We start from the raw sequence: 21,499 nt of genomic DNA on the forward strand, positions 1-21,499 counted from the left end.
ATGAAAATATAAATGATCTTTTTGAAAATTTTGAGAGCTTTTGTGCTATGGTTGAGAATCAATTTGCAGTTAACATTATAACTCTGCGTACTGACTTTGGTGATGAATACATTAGTTATGTGTTTGAAAGATTCCTGCATGAGAGGTATGGTTCACCAAAAGTCCTATCCTTACACTCCTGAGCAAAATGGTGTAGCATGAGAGGAAAAACATGCATTGGAGAAGTACCTAAAGTGTTTTGGCAGATGCAATTCGACTGAGCATTTATCAAATAAATCGTATTCCTTATGAAATACTTAAAGGCATATCTCCCTTTCAAAAACTGTATAGAAAAGTTCCAAACTATGATATGACGAAGGTATTTGGTTGTGTATGTTTTGTTCTGCTAGCTGACAAATACAAAGACAAGTTATCTTCTAAAGTTGTCAATTGTTGCTTTCTTAGTTTTTTTGAGGGTAAAAAAGGATATAAGTGCTATGATCCGGTTGAAAAGAAAGTGGGTATCCATTCATGTATTTTAAGAAAATGTGCCATACTTTAGTCAGTATGGAGAAAAGACAGAAAATGAGACCGACTTGTCATTTTTGGTTCCTTTTGAAGAAAGGGAAGATGGGAGAGAGAGGACGGAGGGTCAAGGGAAGCAAGTTCTAGTTAGAGAAGATAGGTTTGATCAGACTTACTCAAGGAGTGTTATTGAAATTCCATTTTTAGACCAAGTGGAAGAGCAAGGAAAAGAGGCCAGTCTTGATATCATTTCTGCGGCAGCTGGTCTGAGACAACAACAACAAAATCTAGAGTTACCATCTTCTTCTTCTTCTTGTCAGGTATGTAAAAGTTTTAAACCTTCTATATTTTCTTCTCATTTTGTGTCCTATGAGTCTTTTGCACCTCATCATCGTGCTTTGTTAGCCCTAATCTATTCCTATGTTGAGCCTAAGTTCTATGCAGAAGCAACAAGAAATGAGGAGTGACAATGGTTGATGAAATGAATGCATCTAAAAAAAGAATGCAGTCATGGGATTTAGTAAAACCTCCTCCAAAGAAAACTATTATTGGCATCAAATGGGTGGACAAGGTAAAGACAAAGGTAGATGGGTGAGTGAAGAAGTATAAAGCGAGATTGGTAGCTAAGGGGTACAATCACCGTTTTGGAATTGATTTTGCAAAAACTTTTGCTCATGTGGCTCATATGACCACAATTCGCCATGCAAGAGTTGGATCTTTAGCAGTTATATGTCAAGTGCGTTCTTGAATGGGGATTCACAAGAAGTGTATATAGAATTACCACAAGGATACTTAGATCTAAAAAGCCAGAGTGTGTAGGCTTCACAAAGCTTTATATGGTCTCAAACAAACACCTAGAGCTTGGTTTGAGAAGTTCAGTTCAGCAACGAGGTCACTTGGTTTTGATTAGAGTCATCATGATCCTGCTTTGTTTGTGTCTTCCTCTGCTCTTGGAAGATGTATATTGCTTCTTTATGTAGATTATATGATTCTCACCGGAGATGACATAAAGAAGACTGAATAGACCAAAAGAAAGCTGGACAATATGTTCGAAATGAAAGATTTGGGGCAATTGAAGTATTTTCTTAGGCTTGAGATAACCTACTCTCCAAGGGGACTGTACTTGTCCCAACATAAGTATGCTACAAATTTGGTTGTGAAAACAAGATTTGGCGACTCCAAACAAGTAAATTCTCCCATGGAGGCAAACTTGAAGATAAGGGCAATTGATGGTATTGAGCTAGAAGATTTTGTAGTATACAGACATTTAGTTGGGAGCCTTATATATTTGACTATATCCAAACCAGATGTAACTCATGCACTTCATGTAGTGAGTCAATTTATGAGTGCTCCCAGATCAATTCATTTTGCAGCTGTACTCAGGATCATCAGGTATGTCAGAGATTCTATGCACTATGACATGTTTTTCTCATCTTCGTCTGGCAAAGAGTTGAGAGCTTTCTGTGATGCTGATTTTGGAGGCTCCACTAGAGATCGTCTTTCCACTACTGAGTTTTATGTTTTCCTTAAAATCTTTTTGATCTCGTGGAAAAGCAAAAAGTAACAAAGGGTTTCATTGTTCACTGCATAAGCTGAATACAGAGCGATGACTCAAGTTGTGGCTGTGAATATTTGGATTTGATGGTTATTAAAGGAATTGAGAATTCCATGTGAAAAAAAAACTCCGCCACAATATGAGTGCTATTCATATTGCAAAGAATCCAGAGTTTTATGAGCGTACTAAGCACATTGAAATAGATTGCCATTATACAAGAAGGGCTTATGAAGATGAGATTATAGCTTTGGAGCATGTCAGCCAAAGAATCAGATTGCAGATGTGTTTACAAAAAGTCTTTTTCCTTTGCATTTCAGTTCTTTCATTTCCAAACTTGGAATGATTCCTTTACATCCTTCTAAGTTTGAAGGGGAGTATTGAAAGTCTGTAATATAGTATAGCATAAGGTTGTTTTAAATAACTTTATTAGGCTACTATGTACATACCCTATAAAGAAGGGGGTATACTAGTCTTTTCTGCCTTTTTCTTTTTGATGTACTCAAGGGGGTCAACCCTTTAGAAGCATTAAGCTTCTCATTCACGATAGGTAATGTAAAGAACTTTTATTCTCCTTTTGTGTTGAGCCTCCTCTAACCCTAACCTCTCTCCCTCTTATTTCTTTGGATCTCTAACAGTGGGTTCATTACATACTATACCATGCTTGAGCTTAGTCTTTTACTTCAATGAGGGAGGAAAACACTGGATTTGAAGCACCTCTTCTTTGGAAGGAAGACCTTAAACTGAGGTCGATCTTGTGTGGTCTCTTAAATGAGGGGGCTGAACCTGGGCTTGTTGCTCACCTTATATTGTGGCCTCCCAATATCTCCAGAAAATGTTTGGATTTAGTTTCGTAGGCTTTCTATGCTAGTAGGATGAACTATTTGATGACACAGGAAATGACTTGATTGCTAACAAGTTAAGATAAAAAAATTCTCTGTAACCATTTTTGGTCCATAACTTATAATGATGGTGTTCAACATTGGTGATGAATGTATGCTAACCATTTATGCTACCATGTAATTGAGGGTTATATATAGATATGAACACAAATGTGATATGGATTCGAATCATTGATACAAGAATATGTTATTTTCTATGAAAAGTAGACCGCAAGGGAACATATTTCCCTGAACATTTAGGGCAGGTTTGATGGCGTGGGAGAAGCTTCCCCCAAGGAAAACCTTTCGGTTTTCAGTGGGCCCACACATGCCATCAAAAGCGTGACTTTATCTCCCTCTTTTGTGCAATTTTTGGGAAGTTAATCTCCTAAAAAACTGGAGGAAAAAGTTGAGTGGGGGACCATGCGACTTTTTTCCCTCAAAGAAGTTTCTCCCTGTGGGGGAACTTGCCCTTCCGTCAAACGCACCCTTAATGTATAAAAGTTAACTTTTAATAGTTACAACTTTATAACTTTTAATATATATGAATATATTTATGAACAATAAATGCAAAAAGTGATTAAAAAATTATAAATGGTGTTGGGTGATATTGTCCACATGTTTTGTTATGTCCTCTAAGACACAGGACTCCTATTAGTGTGTCCATGTGATGTGGTTTGAGGGTTATCATCTCAAAGATGCCAGCTTTAGTGCTATTATGTGGTATAATACTGTATGATAGTTCTTTAATTGCATTATCAGTGATTGTTCTCTGTAGATATATCCTCATCAGTTTTTTCTTTTTCTTTTCTTTTTATACTTTTATCTCATTATTTCTCAGCAAGGAGTTCAGAAGGTTCTGGATGTGAGATTCCATCCTGGTGGACATCCTCAGATTGTATGTAGCTCTAATGAGGTTAGCATTGCTTATTCTTTCGTTTTTTCTTTCCCCCCCTAAGGGTGACAAACTTGGAACTTTTTCTGTTCCTGAAGTTGGCTGATGTGGATTTTTGACAACCTTCTGTTTGCAGTATAGCCTATGTTGTATCTTAGGATATTATTTGCTATTTGTCAATCTTGTTATTTGGCAAACTTTGATGATCTGCATCCAGTGAGAATATTGCAGGCACCCAATGAATTGTTGTTTTATGATGTACTTGCTGGAAAGGCAACTGAATTGTCTGGTCATAACTGTCAGGTATTCCTGCATTATCTCATGCTGATTCAGATATCATGTCATTCTTTATCTTTGCTTTGTTGGCTTAATAATATTCCGGAAGATGTACTTTTCATGGTTCCATTTTGTTCTCTTCTTGGTTAAGTTTTCTTTTTTATTTGGCTTTTGAGATATCATCTTCTAGCTTGTGAAGCCACCAAATCAGTCTCTTCATAATTTGTAAACCATGGGTTCCAAATAGCAGTGCAATTCTATCAGAATTCAAAATTCACTTGTTACATGGCTTTCTTCTACATATCTTGTGAACCATGTACCACAACTAAGGCATGTAAGCACATAATCAACATAATGTGCGGCTACTTATGCTCTAACTGGTTATACATATATAGTGAGCTGCCACAACCAACACACACAATCATTGTGCACATGCATATGGATAACCATACCTATTTCTGAGGAGTTTTATAGACACAGAGAAAGTTCTTTTGACTTCTACTGCTTCAGTTCATGTTAACAGTTCACAAGTCTTTTTGTCTGTAACACTGTGAAATATTGTGGTGATGCTTAGTTGCCACCTTTAAGGATATTTTTACTGATTAACAAAGTGCAATTGCTGTGCATTACTTGTGCTTCTGGGATGTGATTATCCTTTTGAAAAAGTGAGTTTCACTTTTTAAGTTTTCCAAATTACCATTCATGATGCGAATTACTGCTTGCACCGCCATGGTTTCTCAAGGACATTGAATGCAGAAAGACTTTTGATCTTGTTAATGTTTTTTCAGTTTCAAAATTTTAACTTGATGTCTGACAATTCGTCAACCGAAGAGGTTAAATTAGATTGGTTGGTTGTTGATTACTCCATATAATTCAATTGAATGCCATTTGATGCAACTTCCATGGCTGGAAATTGCTTGGGAAAGAAGGGCCAAAAACCTTGGGTTTTCAGTTTTCTTTTGTAGTCATTCGAGCTATTTCCAACAACCTATGCAGGAAAACAGTTGGCAAAAAATAATCAAAAAACAAAAATTTGATCAGAAGCTTACTTGATTGTGCTTGACTTTTTGGTACGAGTTTTTGTGTAGATTTACCTAAGTGGAAATATATTTGATGGTTCGAAATTGTTTACTTGTTTGAACTGTTTCACATTTTAAGCATGCTTTTTTAGTTCCGCAAATAAAAAAGAAAGGAAAAAAAGAAAAACATGATTGTTTGTAGGTTTGTGCAAAATTTATTTCATGTTATGTTGGTCTTCATATTTGTGTGTAGTGAGCTTGATCCATTATACGAAACCGATTGTCCCTTTCCAGTACATGCTTTACTGAGATACAATATTTTAATATTGGAGCAGATTCAAGCAGTTGAATATGCGGTAGAGGGTGCTAGTGTAGTTTCCTGTGGTGCTAACTTATTGAAGGTACTTTTTCTGAAAAGTTAAGTTAAATAAGTTGAATGGAAGTAGAAGCCATGTAGTTGCAGTATGTGACACATTTCCCAAATTCTCATTCTCATGAAGTTGGAAACAGGTTTGGGACTCTACGACCGGTGCATGTATTTTCACTCTGGGGCCTTCTGACAATGACCACGATGCTATTGGGCACATAAAGAAGATAAATGCTATGGCTGTAAACCGTTGGCAAAGTTGTATGTTTTACAGTGACTGATTTTAATTTTTGAATTGTAGATAGTTATGTGATTTTTATTTGAAAATCAACACTCATTATCCCTCTCTTAAAATGTCCATTTTGTCAAAATGTTGGACGCGGTCCTCTTCTATTTGATATTTGTTTGATTAGGTCTATTATGTTTTTAAATGCCTTTGGCAACTATGATCAATGCAATTAGTAACTTTTCTCTTGAATTTTTAACCCATTTTCAGTCCTTGTGGCAACAAGTGGTAGTGAAGGCGATGGCAAACTTCTGTTATGGAATGTTCTGACTGGGAAACTTGCAACAGACCTAAATGTTAGTAAGAGGTATGCAACACATTGCTTTGTTCATCTAGGATCATGGTTTACTTCATGCTATTACAACGACAGATATATCTCAAGATTTACATTATAATGTTCTTGTTTTTTTATTTCTTTCGCGAGTCTCTCATGTTTACCTAATTTCTAGTATGTAGCAAGAAACTCTAGTTTGGTACACGTTGATATTATCATAGTTGTAGGCAGGGGAGTTAAAATCTAAGAGCTAGGAACATTTTCTATGTAACGCCCCAAAATTTCAAACTTGCGAACCTTTTCTAGAAAACAGGCAAGAGACTAGAAGAAAATCTCTTTCCTTTCAGAGTTTGTTTATGTAATCAGCGGAAGATAATTCTTTTGTTGAATTTAGAAAGGCAAGCTGACAACTTTGGGCACGTTAACTAAAAGAACCAAAACTCATTACACGTGATACTTGCAAAATACTTGGAAAAACCACTTTCATTTAAAGAAGTTTTCAAATAGTGCAAAATTCGGATATCCCAAGGAAAATCCGTTACAAAACCCAAAAACATCCAGGACGCGAGCTAAGAGCAGGAAAAGGAAGTCTTGAAGCCATCTTGTCATCGTGTCATTGCCCGTGGTGTACCTAATCATCACCTGTACCCATAGAATGAGTTAGTTTCGCGAAAAACTAGTAGGTGTAAAAGAGAGAGTATAGGAAACTGAATTAAGTATATTTGATTCAGCACGCTAAGCAGTTTAAAGCAGTTAAGCAGTTCAAAGCAAGTAAGCAGTGCAACTGTCAAACACAACATGACGATTCATTTGATCTTAAGCTGTGAACTACCACGCAACTAGCAAGTCTTATGACTCATTCACTAGTGTGAACAGACTTTATGTTTCGATATTATTGGCTTGCGGGTATGCGCAGACAAATCGTAGAAACAACTGAGACTAGTTCGGGCGTCTGTTATTCTATGTATTTTCAATAACCCGAATAACTAGTTGAGTCAGCTCCTAAGGGGATGACTTTAGTCGAGAGAGGATTCCCCAAAGGCAGGTACTTGACAACTGATGCATCCAACTTCTGCAGAAATCCATGAGATCTACCACCTAGGATTATGTCTGGTAGTCTCTTCCCCTAACTCCAATGACTGGGGAGGCCGGATCTTTGCCCGTGGGGTGGTTGTTAACAACCTGTCCATTGGAGTTTTGTATCGATCCATCCTCTCCCTTGACAGAAACCAAAGGGGGAAGATGTGCGTTAGGCGTTGCTTAACTAACGACCCATTCTACATGCTGTGGTCTTTCAACCACGAGCATCTTGCCTGTGAAGGCAATCCCATTTTTATGTGTTTACAATATTGTGCATTTAGCATTGTTCGAGGTTGCACGACCGTCTCGTCCGATCATTGCGTGTTGTGTACGACTACGAGTACTCTAGGATGAAAGGGGTATAACTCCTCAATATGAGCCTCCACAGAAGTGTTTCACAAAGATGTAATATTTCTCAAACTTTACTTTTGACATTATTTATATTTTGAAACAGCTAACAACTTGTGCCAACATTTGGCATGCGATTTTCTAGAGTGTCATCCGCTATCGGGGTATCTACATGCCTCGCATGACTCGATACCGGCCTCGATAGACGAGATACGAGTTTCTCAACAGAACCCCCCGCTAAGAAGTTCGCTCAAGCCCCAATTCGGGGTTACCCGAGATATGTCGAATAGATGCAGCCAATCACATCCTTCCAAATGCTTCGATTTGAGTAGTTTTTGATGCTTTTGCGTAGCTCCCAAAAATCTCAAGTCTACTCTGCACGATTGCTCACTCGAAAAGCCAGGATCCCTGCTAGGGATCCCTTTCCTTAGACGAGAATGTATCGTTAAGCTCCTGACTCAACTCTTGTCGCAAGAGGGAGTGATAAATGCCTCTTGCATCCTACACGAGGATGCCTTTATAGTACATGCAATGAGCGAAAACCTGAGCATCATCTGCAATGACAAGACAGTAACGAAATATTTGCAAAAGCAGGAGCCTGCGCGCAAAGCGCGACGACAAAATAAAGACATAACAGAAAGTAAAGGACAAGGATCGCAAAACCGCGTCCCTGAGTTAAATGCGTACTCGTATAAATATATATATATATATATATATATATATATATATATATATATATATATATATATATATATGCACATATATTTATTTAATTATCTTTTTTAGTTAATTGAACTCAATTCAATTGTCCAAGTCCTCCGTGCAATCTTCTCTTACCTTGAAGAGTTGCGAGGTTGCTGGCGTCTACGAGTGTAGGCGATTGACGGCTCGGGCTGCGGAGCGCGAGAGAGATCCGTCATACGAGCTGCTAAAGCGACGGTCTTAGCATGCTAATACTAAAAATAGAAGGTCAGGGGCACTGCCACTGTCTTGATGTGAAGAAAGTAGAAGCAGGGGCATCGTGCCCTTGCGCACCTGCTATAAGCGCAAGAAGCAGGGGCTGCGAGCCCCTACTGACCTACTGTCGGCAAACTACGAGGCAGGGGGTTGCACTCCTGCCTTAAGAAATCTAGGGCAGGCAGGGCTGCGCCCCTGCCTGACAAAGTAGAAGAGAGGCAGGGGCAAAGCCCCTGCCTGTCAGCAACGAAGGGGAGGCAGGGGACTTCTCCCCTGTCTGTCAAGCATGCAAGGAGGCAGGGACTTGTCTCCTGCCTGGCGATTATGCGAGCAGGCAGGGGGCGAAGCACCTACCTGATGCCGGGGAAGAGGAAGGGGCTCAGCCCCTGCCAGTTGAAAAGCAGAGGTAGGGGCTTGACCCCTGCCTGACGAACAGGCAGGGGACGAAGCCTCTGCCTGAGGCCAGAGAAGAGGGAGCAGGGAGGGGGCTCAACCCCTCCCTTGAACAACGGGGGTGCAGGGAGGGGCTTGACCCCTCCCCTGAACAACAAAAAGGGGAGCAGGGAGGGGCTCGACCCCCTCCCCTGCCGTCAAAGGGAGCAGGGAGGGGCTTGACCCCCTCCCCTGCCGTCAAAGGGAGCAGGGAGGGGCTTGACCCCCTCCCCTGCCGTAACAGGGAGTAGGGAGGGGCTCGACCCCTCCTTTGCTGTAAAAGGGAGCAGGGAGGAGGCTGGGCCTCTCCCCTACTAAATATGGTGCAGGGAGGGGGTTCGACCCCTCCCTTGGCCGCAGGGAGCGCAGGGAGCACAGGGAGGGTTCGGCCCCTCCCCTGCCAAAAGGAGACGCAGGGAGGGGCTCGACCCCTCCCCTGCAAACAGATACATCGGGAAGGGGCTGGGCCCCTCCCTCACAAAACACATCACAGGGAGGGGGCTCTGCCCCTCCCCTGCGATTTAAGGCAGCAAGGAGGGGGGGCTTTGCCCCTCCCTTGCGATCGAGGGAGGCAGGGAGGTGGCTCAGCCCCTCCCCGCGCAAACGAAGAGTGAGGGAGAGAGAGACGGAAAAAAAGGAGAATAAGGACTAGGGGAGCGTACCTAGGGGTTGTCGGAGGGAGGGTCGCCGGCGTGCGAGTGTCGCCGGTGGCCTGGTAGTCGGGAGGTCTTCGACGAGAGATTGTGCAAAGAGAACCGAGAGAGCGAGAACGGGAGAACAGAGGGGAAGGAGGTTTCGAGAAACCTCCCCCCTTTGCCTCACTGTCTTTAAAAGATCCGACCCGAATCCGGGTCCAGATCCGACCCGAATCCGAGTTATTTTTTTTGTTTTTGGTTTTACATCCTAGCAATGGGGAAGTAACAAAAATTTGAAGGTCGGCATAGGTGGAAGATCTAAAGAAGCATTGAATGTGCTTCCCATTCTTTTGTTTCACTAAAATGGATAGATAAGGAAATTGCATAGCAGGCACATTTGCTTGCTTCAGATGTTTCATGCGCACCTCCATCTAGTTTCTCATGTTTTGAGTTGGCCTTTAATAGGCATCCGATTGTTTCATGCTTACATTATCTTCTACTTTGTTTTGTGCTTACTTCTTGGTTCTGCTTCCCTCGTCATTCCACAAATAGATGTTCTGGAAAATATGTTTGTTTCTGTGACTAAGTTGCCCAATTTATGATTGGTATGACACTTCGTTAAGATTCTTTGCTTAACCACACTAATTTCTTCTTTTTCTTGAATTAGATCTGCCCAAAACACTCTTCTTCCCAGTCCATTTAGGCCTGTGTGGCTGTATTTCTTTCGACTCATTGTTAGAGTTTATTTTATGAATCCTTCATTTGTCTATCCGCAATGAACTATCTTTGATGCAGCGCGGTATCGGCCTTCATGTACACTTGAATGCTGGAAAGAAGAGCACGACTCCACGTCGTGTGATGTGCAGAAAAATTCCAATGAATAACCATCGAAAATGATGGTATAGGTTCTTTTTATTTCAATGAAAGTTCAATCTAAACAATGGAATCAATCTTAATGAAAAGGGAAAACAAATAACGACAATGCAACAGGAGCAAGAATCAAATAGCAAGGCTGGTGAAAGGGCAAACAGAAATAAATAAATAAATAGAAACAAAGGCTGCGGTAATCTCCAATTATCTCTCTGTGTCCTCACGCAACCCTAAAACAGGGTATTAATAGGGCGTGATTGGATCTGGGCCTCGGGTCCAGTCCTTGGACCCGAGGCAACTCGTCGCTGCTGATGGATCGGGGTGCTGTCAATGTGCGGTGTTGCCTCCATCCTTGGCTCGCCTTGAGTAAGTGCGCAGGGGCATCACGTCCTTGCATCGGGGCACCGGGCTCGTGATCGGATCCATTATCTGGGTCCGATCGTCTATCCCATTGGTGCTGAGATCCTAGATCCTTGGACATGCCCGGGTCACCCGGTATAGACCAGACCTGGTCTTGCTCTGCATCAATCTTCTAGTAAATCTCCTTCCTAAAACTATATGTTCTGCAACCTGCAATTCCTTGGCTTTGCCACCTCACATACATCAAAATGTCCTGTGACTTTTCTTATTCAGTTCCATATTGGCGTTATTTTGACAATTATCGAGTAACTTTGGTAAATCATATAAAATTTAGCGCTTGATTGGTTGTACAAATAGATATGAGTTATAAAAAATGTGTTACATAGATTTATTTATATTTTTTTAAGCTATCAATATTCATTTCTTTCTGCATCTGGAATTTTGAATTCAAAGGAATGAACATGTAAATTTTCCATTTCTAGCAATTAAAATAGCAAGAAAAGATTTGGGCCAGTTGCAAGTTATTGTACAATATTTATTCTTTTTTATTTTCGAAATTTCCTATTATTGCCATATGTTTATGTGCATTTTATATGACAAGGGTATTAGAAAATACTTGATGATGTGAAAAGGTCAAACACCCCATCTGTGTTATTAAAAACCAAGGTTGTAAGTAGTGTATCGTTACTCGTATTGGTCGACCCAATAGTAACACCGTATCGTTGTAAATGTATCATATAGTAACACCGTATCGTTGTAAATGTATCATATAGTAACACCGTATCGTTGTAAATGTATCATAAATGTTAATACAAAAATTCAAAGAAATCCAAAAAATAAGAAAAATCAGTAAAATTTAGTAAAAATTCTAAAAAAATCATATCACATGAAATAATGATGAATTGCACAAACTACATACATAAAATCACATATGAAGCATTTATGTGTCTATTACATACCACAAGAGTCATATTTTCATATTATATAAACAAAAACATCTCACAAAAACAAGTTTTTTAATAAAATATAAAACATCAATAATCATAATCATCTTCATTATCTTCTTCTTCTCCTTCGACATCCACATCATCTCCAAGATACGTGGGGGTTTTCATCATCTGCCTTTTATGCTCCTTTCATGTTAATTAGGGGTGGCAAAACCTGACACGACCCGCCAACCCGCCTCTTAGGCGGGTTCGGGTTTGGAAAAAACCAACCCGTTTAATAAACGGGTCGACCTGCCTAACCCGTTTATTAAACGGGTCGGGTTCGTGTTAGGGGTATGCCAACCCGCCAACCCGGCTGACCCGTTTAATAAACGGGTTAGGCGGGTGGGTCAACCTGCCAACCCGTCTGCCAACCTGCCGACCCGTCAACCCGCCAACCCGACCCGCCAACTTGACCCGCGAATCTGAGAACCCGTTTACCCGACCCAACCCATTTATTAAATGGGTTGGCGGGTCGTGTCGGGTTACCCATTTATTAAACGGGCCGGGTTCGTGTTTGCCACAGTCGACCCGTTTAATAAACGGGTCGGGTTCGGGTTGAGGTATGCTGACCCGCCAACCCGTCGGGTCGACCCGCCAACCCGACACGATTGCCACCCCTAATGTTAATCCACTGAATGTCTTCTTTATTCAAAAAAATTTCTCATTCTTCTTCAACCCATGCATCCAATTCATCAAAATGTTTCAAACTGATGGGATCAAATTGTTCTTTGTGCCTCCTTGCTGATAACTTTTCGATTTGCCTAAAAAGATGAAATAAAAAAAGTTATTTTGAATGAAAATGACAACCACACTTTACAATTTTATATTCCTCTACCTCATTTGTAAGTTGTAGCGAACGTAGACGACGTCATTGAGCATTTTGTGCTCCAATCTCTTTCTTCTTTTGGTATGGATTTACTTGAAGACACTTCAATTTATCTCGCATCCACTTGCACTGCATGTTTGACTTAGAATGCGAATGACAAAAGCTCTCATATTTCGAACATCATTTCCAAACCTGACCCACCACAAGTTTGAAAAAAAAACAATAAAATGAGAAATCAATTATAGGACAATAACAAATATACAATCATACAAAACATCATAACTAAATAACAATTTGAAATTAAAATTGAAATAGACAAAATAAATTACTCGGGCGCATTATGACATGGTTTCACACTGTTGCAGGTCTCCCCATATCATACAATGCATTATCATAAGTTTTCATTTCCTTATGAATTTGATCTTGAATGCTATAATTAGGGTTCGGCCTTTCGATGTAATCCAAAAATCCCTTGTTGACTTCCCTGTCCATTTTAAATGTAGGGGAATATCTAAATGCAGGATTTAAATAATGTGCTGCAACATGAAGAGGTTGATGAAGTTGCCCAGTTCACCTATGATCAATGATGTTCTATATAGGTATATAAAATTTTTTATTCTTCAAATTATCTCTGATGACATCTTTTGCCTTATTTATGGCCTTATAGAGATAACCCGTAGCTGGTCTGTCTTCATTGTCAACCAATCAAAATACCTTCACCAAAAGTATAGTTATTCTCAATAACTTCATGTATGAATCACATAATTCACTTCTTAATACAATATCTATAATTTCTCTGGGTTTACTCATATGATGAAAACATTTTTTTAGTGCAACTTTATTCTTTACTAAACTTTGCACTATAAAAAAAAATTATAGCAAATATAATAACTGCATTACAAATCAACTTAGCACAACCAGTGTACTTTCTCATTAGCTTAAAAAACCCATGCATGATTGTAAATAAATTTAGAAATTTCTTGTCAGCATTCATCTGATATGCCTCATCTATGTTGACAATGTCCTCAAGCATGAGGTTTATGCAATGGGCAGCACACAGGGTCTAAAAGAATGACCCAAAATTTTCTACCAATTCTTTACCTGTTGCCTTATAATTTATTGCATTATCAGTAATGAATTGCACAATGTTTTGATGTTGAACCTCTTCCACAACTTGATAAAAAACCCTTAACAATACATCTGATGTCTTGGGCGTATCAGACAAATCAATTGATTTAAAAAACATGGTTCCTTTGGGGCAATAGACAAAATTTTTTATCAAGGTCCTCAACTTTCTATCTGTTCATCCATCTGTCATGATGCTACACCCAGTCTCTCTCCATGACTGCCTCATCTCATCACAATAAGCTTTCACCTCATTCACATTAACATCTAAAATCTTTCCTCTTAAAGCATGATATGAAAGCATCTTGTATCTAGGCCTGATACTTGTTATGACATCTGCCATAGCCTGAAAATGAAAGGAATTTGCCGCATTAAAAGGAATGCAGGTATCATAGAATTATCTTTCAACCGTGATATTTGCCTGCTTGATTAAATGCTGAGGAGTCATAGCAGTATGAATGTCGAGCTGCGCCCTAGTGACAGTCCTAGGAGGGAAAAAGCTCCTAATAGAGCCTCTAGCTCTATGTCTTGGTCCTCCTCTCGAAGAACTCTTTCTTCCTCTTCTTTTTGTGCCCATGACACTACTATTGTCACTAGCTGTAACTTTTTCCTTCACTGCAGAACTTCCTACTGTGGATCCTATGCTATAGGTTGTAGGATCATAAATAGAGAGCTCATCTTTATAATATACATCCTCCCAGGGCTCCACATAACCCATTTTTGCCTCATTCATCTCTCTTTCTTGTCTTTTTCCTCTCAGATCATCAAGTAATTGCCGACATTGCTATTTTACGATATTCAACAATTTTCTTGATGTGCATGCTTGCACATTATGATGTGTTTCGGTTAAATGAAGCTTCAACCGAGAGATATCACCCGAAAAACTATTTTGGTAATAGTTGCATTTGATTCTTAATCAATTTTCACTTGTTACTTGAGTACACCATTGCCATGCCGATTCTTCCAATGTTATCTTCTCCCAAAAATACTCAATAACAAGCAAAAAATAGAGATTTTTTACCTTGACCCACTTCCTTGAGTGAAAAAATGAGTGAAAATGTACTTTTGAGAAAATCGCAAAAGCCCTCTCCGTTGCGCTCAAATCGATCTCAGATAACCTAGGGTGCGTGGGTTCCCTTTCAACAGCCTCTACACATGTGTAGAAGTTGGCTCTTAAGAGGCCTTTTAAACCCAAAATGAAAAAGACTTAGTTTCAGGTTTTTTTAAGTGCGCCAGACCCGTGTCTCGTACGGTACGGGGTGTATCGTACGATACACCCGATACGAGTATGATACACACTCGTATTGCGATACATGTGTGTATTGTATCATTAAGGCAAAAAGTAACAATACATATTGTACTGTATTGTATAATACGACACGGTAAAGATAACCTTGTCAAAAACGTGCCTCAAGGCACAAAAGGCGCTCCTCGCCTTATAGTGAGAGACTTTGCGCCTTGAGGCGCATGCTTGTAGCCGAAAACCCTTAAGGCGTGTGTCTCGGGGGCTATGAGGTGCATGCCTCATGGTGAGGCGCACCTCGATCAAATGGTGGTCAAAGCCCCCATTTGACTCATAAATGGGGAGAGGCCCTAATTAAGCCCCTCCTTTCTTTCTGTCTCTTTCTCTCTCGTTGCTCTCCCCCTCTCTCGCTTTCCCTCTCCCTCTCTTTCTCAGTCTCTCTCGCTCTCCCTCTTTCTCTCTCGTCTCTTGCTCTCCCTTAGTCTCTCTCGTCTCTCCCTCTCTTGTTTTCCCTCTCTTTTCGTCTCTCCTTCTCACTATCTCTCTCGCTTTTCCTCTATCTCTCTTCCTCTCCCTCTTCCTCTCTCTTCTCTCTTTGCTGAAAGGAAGAAGAAGAACTAGTACCTGTATTTCGGTTCTTTTTTTTTTGCTTTTTTTGTTCTTGTGAATGTTGTAACACTCTTTTTGGAGAGTTTTGGACAAATACGTTAACATTTGGTTGTTAAATTGTTAATGCTAATATGTTTTTTCTGATGATGGCACGATGTTGAGAAATTTGATTGTTAGACATTTTATTATATATTTTTATTGAATTCTCATATTTTATTTTTTAGATACTTACATAAATCAAGTTGTTGCATTAGTGTTACTTTTTTACATGTTAATTTCATATTTTTTGATATTTATTTGAGATTTTCTATTTCTTATTGGTTGTTGCTTCATCAATAAAACATTTCTTTTATTTATTTATATTTTTAGATATTTTTTAAGTTTTTCTAAGTTAATTTTTTTTTGAGGCTTATGCTTTATGCCTTGAGGCTTACGCCTCACTTCGTTTTTTGGTAGAGCGCCTCGGTATGCCTCAACGCTTTTCACAACATTGCACCCCATTGACTGAATCATTGGTCCAAGGACAAGCCCTAGTGTCACCATCCCTCAGTGTGTTGCTGGAAAATGTAGCAGAAGCTCAAACATCCCATGCTTGGAGTTGTTCTTGAGAACATTAGTGCTGTTCTACTGTTTGAATGCCTTTAATTATGGGTTTTGTACATAAGATGCTTGACTCATTTTTATAATTTTATTCATTAGAACCATAACTCTAGAATGCCAAACCATGATTTATATGGTTTGAAAGATCAATAAAAACATAGTTGTTCTTGAGGATCCTGGAAATATCACCTTCTGTAATCTCTCTTAGAAATTAAAATGTATTGGGAGCTTGAGAAATACTCGTATCCAAGCTTTTTTTTCTATTTTTCCTTGTCTGTTTCTATACTTTTGTTGATTATGTTTTTTTGCTTTTAAGTGCTTCTTATGTGGCTCTCTGATCATTGTCAGTCGTTCATCAATTTTATTGAAAATGTTAATTTTTCTAGTTTGCATAACTTTCTGACAAACTAAGTTTCCTGGCTCTTTTCATGAAATATTTTCTGCTTATTGCCACCTTCCCCAAGAACATGATTTCCTGTTCCTGTTTGCATTTGAGTATCTGATTGGTTTTGGTTGCTTTCTTTTTCATCCATAGGACAAGTGGTCAAGTTTTGCCATCAATTGATGCAATGGAGTTCTGCAGTCAGAACCTTCTTGTTTGTGGTAGTGATTCTGCATATGGAGGTCCTGCTCTTGTTCAATTGTGGGACATTGAAACTCCTCAAAATTGCATTTCTTTCCCTGCAAGTAACTCTGTAAGTCTGATCACTGGTGGATCTTACTTTCTTTGATTGTTTTTTGTGTTGACATATTTCTTTTGGTTGCTTCAGTACATCACTTCATTGAACTCAGACCCAAGCAGCAATACTGTAATCACAGGTGTCTGTCCTTATTGTTCTCATTTTTTCCCGTCTTTCATTAGCATAACAATTTGGTGATTCCTTGTGTTTAATGGTTTGTTTAAGTCTTTAATGTGTGAAAGGTGCTGGGGATGGAACGATCGGGCTGTTTGACATAAGGACATGTGGGGGAATATCCCATCTTTCTGTGGGATCAAATTGTGAGGTTGGTTGTTTTAGTGGGAAAATTGTTGCTAATTGTTTAATGATGCCTGTACACTTTTAACTGTTATATGTTTGTTCCTCTACATTTATGGATTGTATAAAAGAAACAACATGAGTTCGTGTGTTCTTTCTTGATCTTGTCATATTTTCTTAGAAGTGTCTAACTTATATTGTTCTCTCCTTTCCAGTACATATTTGTCACGGGGTTTGGGGGTCTTGTACAAAGTTTGTGATTAGTTGATTGGTATCAGTGTATCACAGACTCTGGAACTTCATTTGTGCTTACCGTCTTTATTGAATATTTCAGGTGACGTCTGTTTCATTTAGCAGCTGTGGTACATATTTCCATGCATCAAGTACAGCTAATAACACTTTGGTATGGGATACCAGACTTATTCCCATGAACCATGGGCAGATACCTTCGGAAAGACCTCTTCCTGTCAATGAGTTGTCTTCTATGAGGCCTTTGCATTGCCTGAGCCATGGAAAGCCAATGCCAACTGTTGAACATGCAGGCCAGCGTCCAGGGTAATTCTTTTTAGTCCTTCTGTTCTTTCTTGTCCTTCCAATCTGAATTGGAAAACTGAATCAACCCTCAGACACTGTACATGCTCATTATCCAGTTTTCTGTTCTGAACTAGAAAGATGAATCAACCCTCCAGGGTTGGACATGCTTGATATTGAGTAGTCTTTCTATCATTTTCATAATACTTGATGGATGTGTATGGTTATCAATTTGACTGCATCTTTGGTTGTCCTTTAAGCTGTTATTGAAGCTGTTTACATAGTTCACTTACAAGTGCCTTCAATTTTGTCATGTAGTTACCTCTTTTAAGTTTCAATTTTGATTTACTATTGATTCCTGGCTTCTATTTCCATTTCCTTGTGCTTTATTGTTGTCAACTTGTGATATGCCTGTTCACATAAAAAGAAAAGCTGCAGTTCTTTTTGAACAAATAATTGATCAACATGACTATAAATACATTAAACAAGAGTAAAAGCTTTCAAGGACCTTACAGTCTGGTAAAAAGGGTGCCAATGGTTGACATACATGGATTCCCCTGAACGTACAGAGTGACTATATTAAATATTGTGAACTCCCTCCTGACCTTGTAGTGGGTAGCATGATGAGGTTTCCTAGTAGAATCTGAAACCATAATAATGAGGCCAGGAAAACTTACCTGGCTCTTTCTTAAGTCTCAATTTATGGCTGGGGGCAGATCCTGCATTTACAATCTGGCCAATGGTGAGGCACTCTGCTTGTATTTTTACCTCATAAGCATCTTTGGTGACATAGTGGCTGCAGGAGCGGGCATGCAGTTGGGCCCAGTGTCCAGTTATGTCAAGTGATGATAGGCACATTAGACATGTTGGTTTTCAAGGGCTGGTCTGAGAAACATGACAGGCCAAATAGTCAAATCATCCAGAACCTTTACTTTGTGGAAGTCTGTAAAACAATAAATAGAGCTATTTCAATTCAATAGGAACTTGCTAAAATAGCTGCCAGTTTGTTAAACATATGTTTTTCTACTTTAAGTGGCAGAGAAAAGGCTTGATCATTTGTGATAAATGTTACATGCACACATTTGTGCTGCCGATTTGTTAAACATATGCTTTGCTACTTTAAGTGGCAGAGAAAAGGCTTTATCATTTGTGATAAATGTTACATGCACACATTTGCACTGCTAGTTTGTTAAACATATGTTTTGCTACTTTAAGTGGCAGAGAAAATGCTTGATCATTTGTGATAAATTCTACATGCACTTGTTTGGCTTACATCTTGAAATTATGTTTTAGTTCACATTATGAGGTTTGTCTTTTCATTGAAAAACTATTAATTTCCAGATTTGTTGATGTGGGGGACCAAGGTGTAAATGATGCTCGCTGGCTAAATAAAGAGCCTATTTTGGTGACTGCAAGTGGCAATGGGAGGTAATAATAGCTTATCTTCACTGTTGTAAAGGTTGCTTTTGTTTTGTTTAGCTGCAGAATTTCTGAGTGTCATTTGCTTAATCCAGTATTGCCATGTGGGATGTCTCCCTTGGTCAGCCATGCATAAGATATATGATCAGCCATTCTCGGTGTGCTAATACTGTGAGTTAAAAATTGTTTTTATTTGTTATCATGTTCTCTAATCTATGTCAATCAATATCTTTTGCACTGGATTGAGATTTTTCATCATTGAAAAATTAAATTTTAGGTTGCTGTAGCTCCAAATGATGCGTATCTGTGCAGTGGGGGAGATGACCAAAAAGTTGTAAGTTGCATGCTGTCTGGCTATGATATGCATTAGATCTATTACTTGCCATAATATTGAGGTGATATATAGTGTCTAGGTTGAGTTTTTTCATGCTTTTATATAAAATATGGAAAAATACTTCATCAATTATCGTGAATACGTTGATCCCTATTTCTACCTCAAATGTAGGATTTATATTTTCTGAAGAAATTTTGAATGGGGTTGACAGTTGACACTGAAGTCGAGGTTGTGTTAAATTTTCTTCTTGGCAAACTCTCGGTCATTTCGCCCTAAGTTTGAGGGAGGGTGTTAAATTGTATCTCCTGTGTATATATATTTTTATATGTATATAACGAGAGATACATATACATATATGTATATGTATCTATTGTTATATATATATAAATATATATTTTCCCTTCATGTAACCCCAGGGGTATTTTTGTCTTTTGCTCTATTTTACGCATATTTACATTTGTAAATATGTTTGTAATTTATTTCTTTTTCTTTTCTTTTCATTTTTTTCTTTTTCTTTTTTCTCTTTTCTTTTTCTTTTTCATTTGTTGACTTAGTCAACCTTGGAGGGGGGTCCAACACTAGTCGTTGGACCCCTCCAACGGTAAGATTTCTAACCATTGGAGGGGCTCCAACGACTAGTGGGAGCCCCTCCAAGGCTTCCTCTCCTCTATAAAAGGGGTTGAACCCCTATTGTAAAATCATCCAATGCTTGGAGCATTGTTCTCCAACTTGTTCAATAAAATTCTTTATATTTTTGCATTTGGGTTCTCTTTTTGTATCTTTGTGTACATTGTTCTAAGTGTTCTTGTGCCTTTGTGCACCTCTCCCTTTGTGGTGGTTGTGCGTATTTAGCACTATATCTCTTTTGAGATATTTTCAGTGTTGGATTCAATTGATTATGAAATCTTCTTTTTTAGTCACTCTTATTTTGGTGCATGTGCATGGAAAGTTCCTATAAAACAAGGGGTAGCTCATTTAATCTGATGTATTATCTGCAAATTAAGGTTTTTTTAGCCATCTAAAAAACATCTATTTTTGGTTTAAAATTTTGATCTTGAACATACCCCCACCATACATGTGCATAGATTATGTATGCACAAATACATGTTTGTAAATGCAGGTGTGAGATTATAGCAGTCTTAGAAGCTGATGCTTTGTCTTAGCTGGTGATGGGTATCGTAGGGTGCACAAGTGGATGCCTATTACAATGTTTTTAAGGGATTCCTCTAAAAAAAGTTGTGATAAAACTAAAGTACCTCCAGTCATGTCTGAAAGGAGGGTTTCATTCCCTTATCTTATATATTAAAACGAGTCACAATATCTGGGATCCCACTAGATAAGTTCTCATGTTCATTTTGCTCCAAGTGGTTGTCATCCACTTTGTTCCATGGAAAGGCAGCTTTAACCGTGACAAATTTCATTTGGATTGGATATAAGTTTAAAACCCAAATTCAAATGTTTGGCAGTTTGGGTTTTATTAGCTGTTCGATATACTTAAGTATAGGTCCATACCCCAACTTCCTCTCTCTCTCACTATATATATAAGCTGAAATTAACTTTTTTATGTTTCAAGTCCTTTTTACTGAACTCCATTATTGTAATGCCCCAAAATTTCAAACTTGCGAACCTTTTAGAAAACAGGCAAGAGACTAAAAAAAAAATCTTTTCTTTCAGAGTTTATGTAATCAGCGAAAGACGATTCTTTTGTTGAATTAAAAAAGGCAAGCTGACAACTTTGGGCACGTTAGCTAAAAGAACCAAAACTCACTTCACATGTTACTTGCAAAACACTTGGAAAAGCTACTTTCATTAAAAGAAGTTCCCAATAGTACAAAATTTGGATATCCCAAGAAAAATCCGTGACAAAACCAAAAAACGTCAAGAACGCGAGCTAAGAGCAGGAAAAAGAAATCTTGAAGTCATTTCGCAATCGCGCCTGGTGTACCTAAACATCACTTGTACCCATAGAACGGGTTAGTTTCACGAAAAACTAGTAGGTGCACAAGAGAGACTACAAGGAACTGAATTGAGAGCATTTAATTCAGCATGTTAAGCCGTTTAAAGCAGATCAACAGTTAAACAGGTAAGCAGTGCAAAGCAAGTAAGCAGT

The 21,499-nt window shown here is 38.8% G+C and overlaps 1 protein-coding gene across 3 annotated transcripts in view; it reads left to right on the forward strand.

Moving 5' to 3' along the window:
* The window catches only part of LOC149811461 (uncharacterized), a 111,780-nt gene that overhangs the window by 81,379 nt on the left and 8,902 nt on the right, over nucleotides 1–21,499 (forward strand). For all 3 annotated transcript variants that reach the window (XM_089993096.1, XM_089993098.1, XM_089993097.1), the window contains 12 exons: nucleotides 3,779–3,853; nucleotides 4,064–4,135; nucleotides 5,463–5,528; nucleotides 5,638–5,755; nucleotides 5,991–6,087; nucleotides 16,664–16,823; nucleotides 16,899–16,947; nucleotides 17,051–17,133; nucleotides 17,440–17,660; nucleotides 18,978–19,064; nucleotides 19,151–19,226; nucleotides 19,333–19,389. In XM_089993096.1, coding sequence (XP_089849222.1) covers nucleotides 3,779–3,853; nucleotides 4,064–4,135; nucleotides 5,463–5,528; nucleotides 5,638–5,755; nucleotides 5,991–6,087; nucleotides 16,664–16,823; nucleotides 16,899–16,947; nucleotides 17,051–17,133; nucleotides 17,440–17,660; nucleotides 18,978–19,064; nucleotides 19,151–19,226; nucleotides 19,333–19,389 — 1,161 coding nt within the window. The remainder of the gene's footprint in view (nucleotides 1–3,778; nucleotides 3,854–4,063; nucleotides 4,136–5,462; nucleotides 5,529–5,637; nucleotides 5,756–5,990; nucleotides 6,088–16,663; nucleotides 16,824–16,898; nucleotides 16,948–17,050; nucleotides 17,134–17,439; nucleotides 17,661–18,977; nucleotides 19,065–19,150; nucleotides 19,227–19,332; nucleotides 19,390–21,499) is intronic.

Source organism: Nuphar pumila, chromosome 17 (assembly GCF_984573655.1).
Source record: "Nuphar pumila chromosome 17, dmNupPumi1.hap1.1, whole genome shotgun sequence".
NCBI classification, from domain to species: domain Eukaryota; kingdom Viridiplantae; phylum Streptophyta; class Magnoliopsida; order Nymphaeales; family Nymphaeaceae; genus Nuphar; species Nuphar pumila.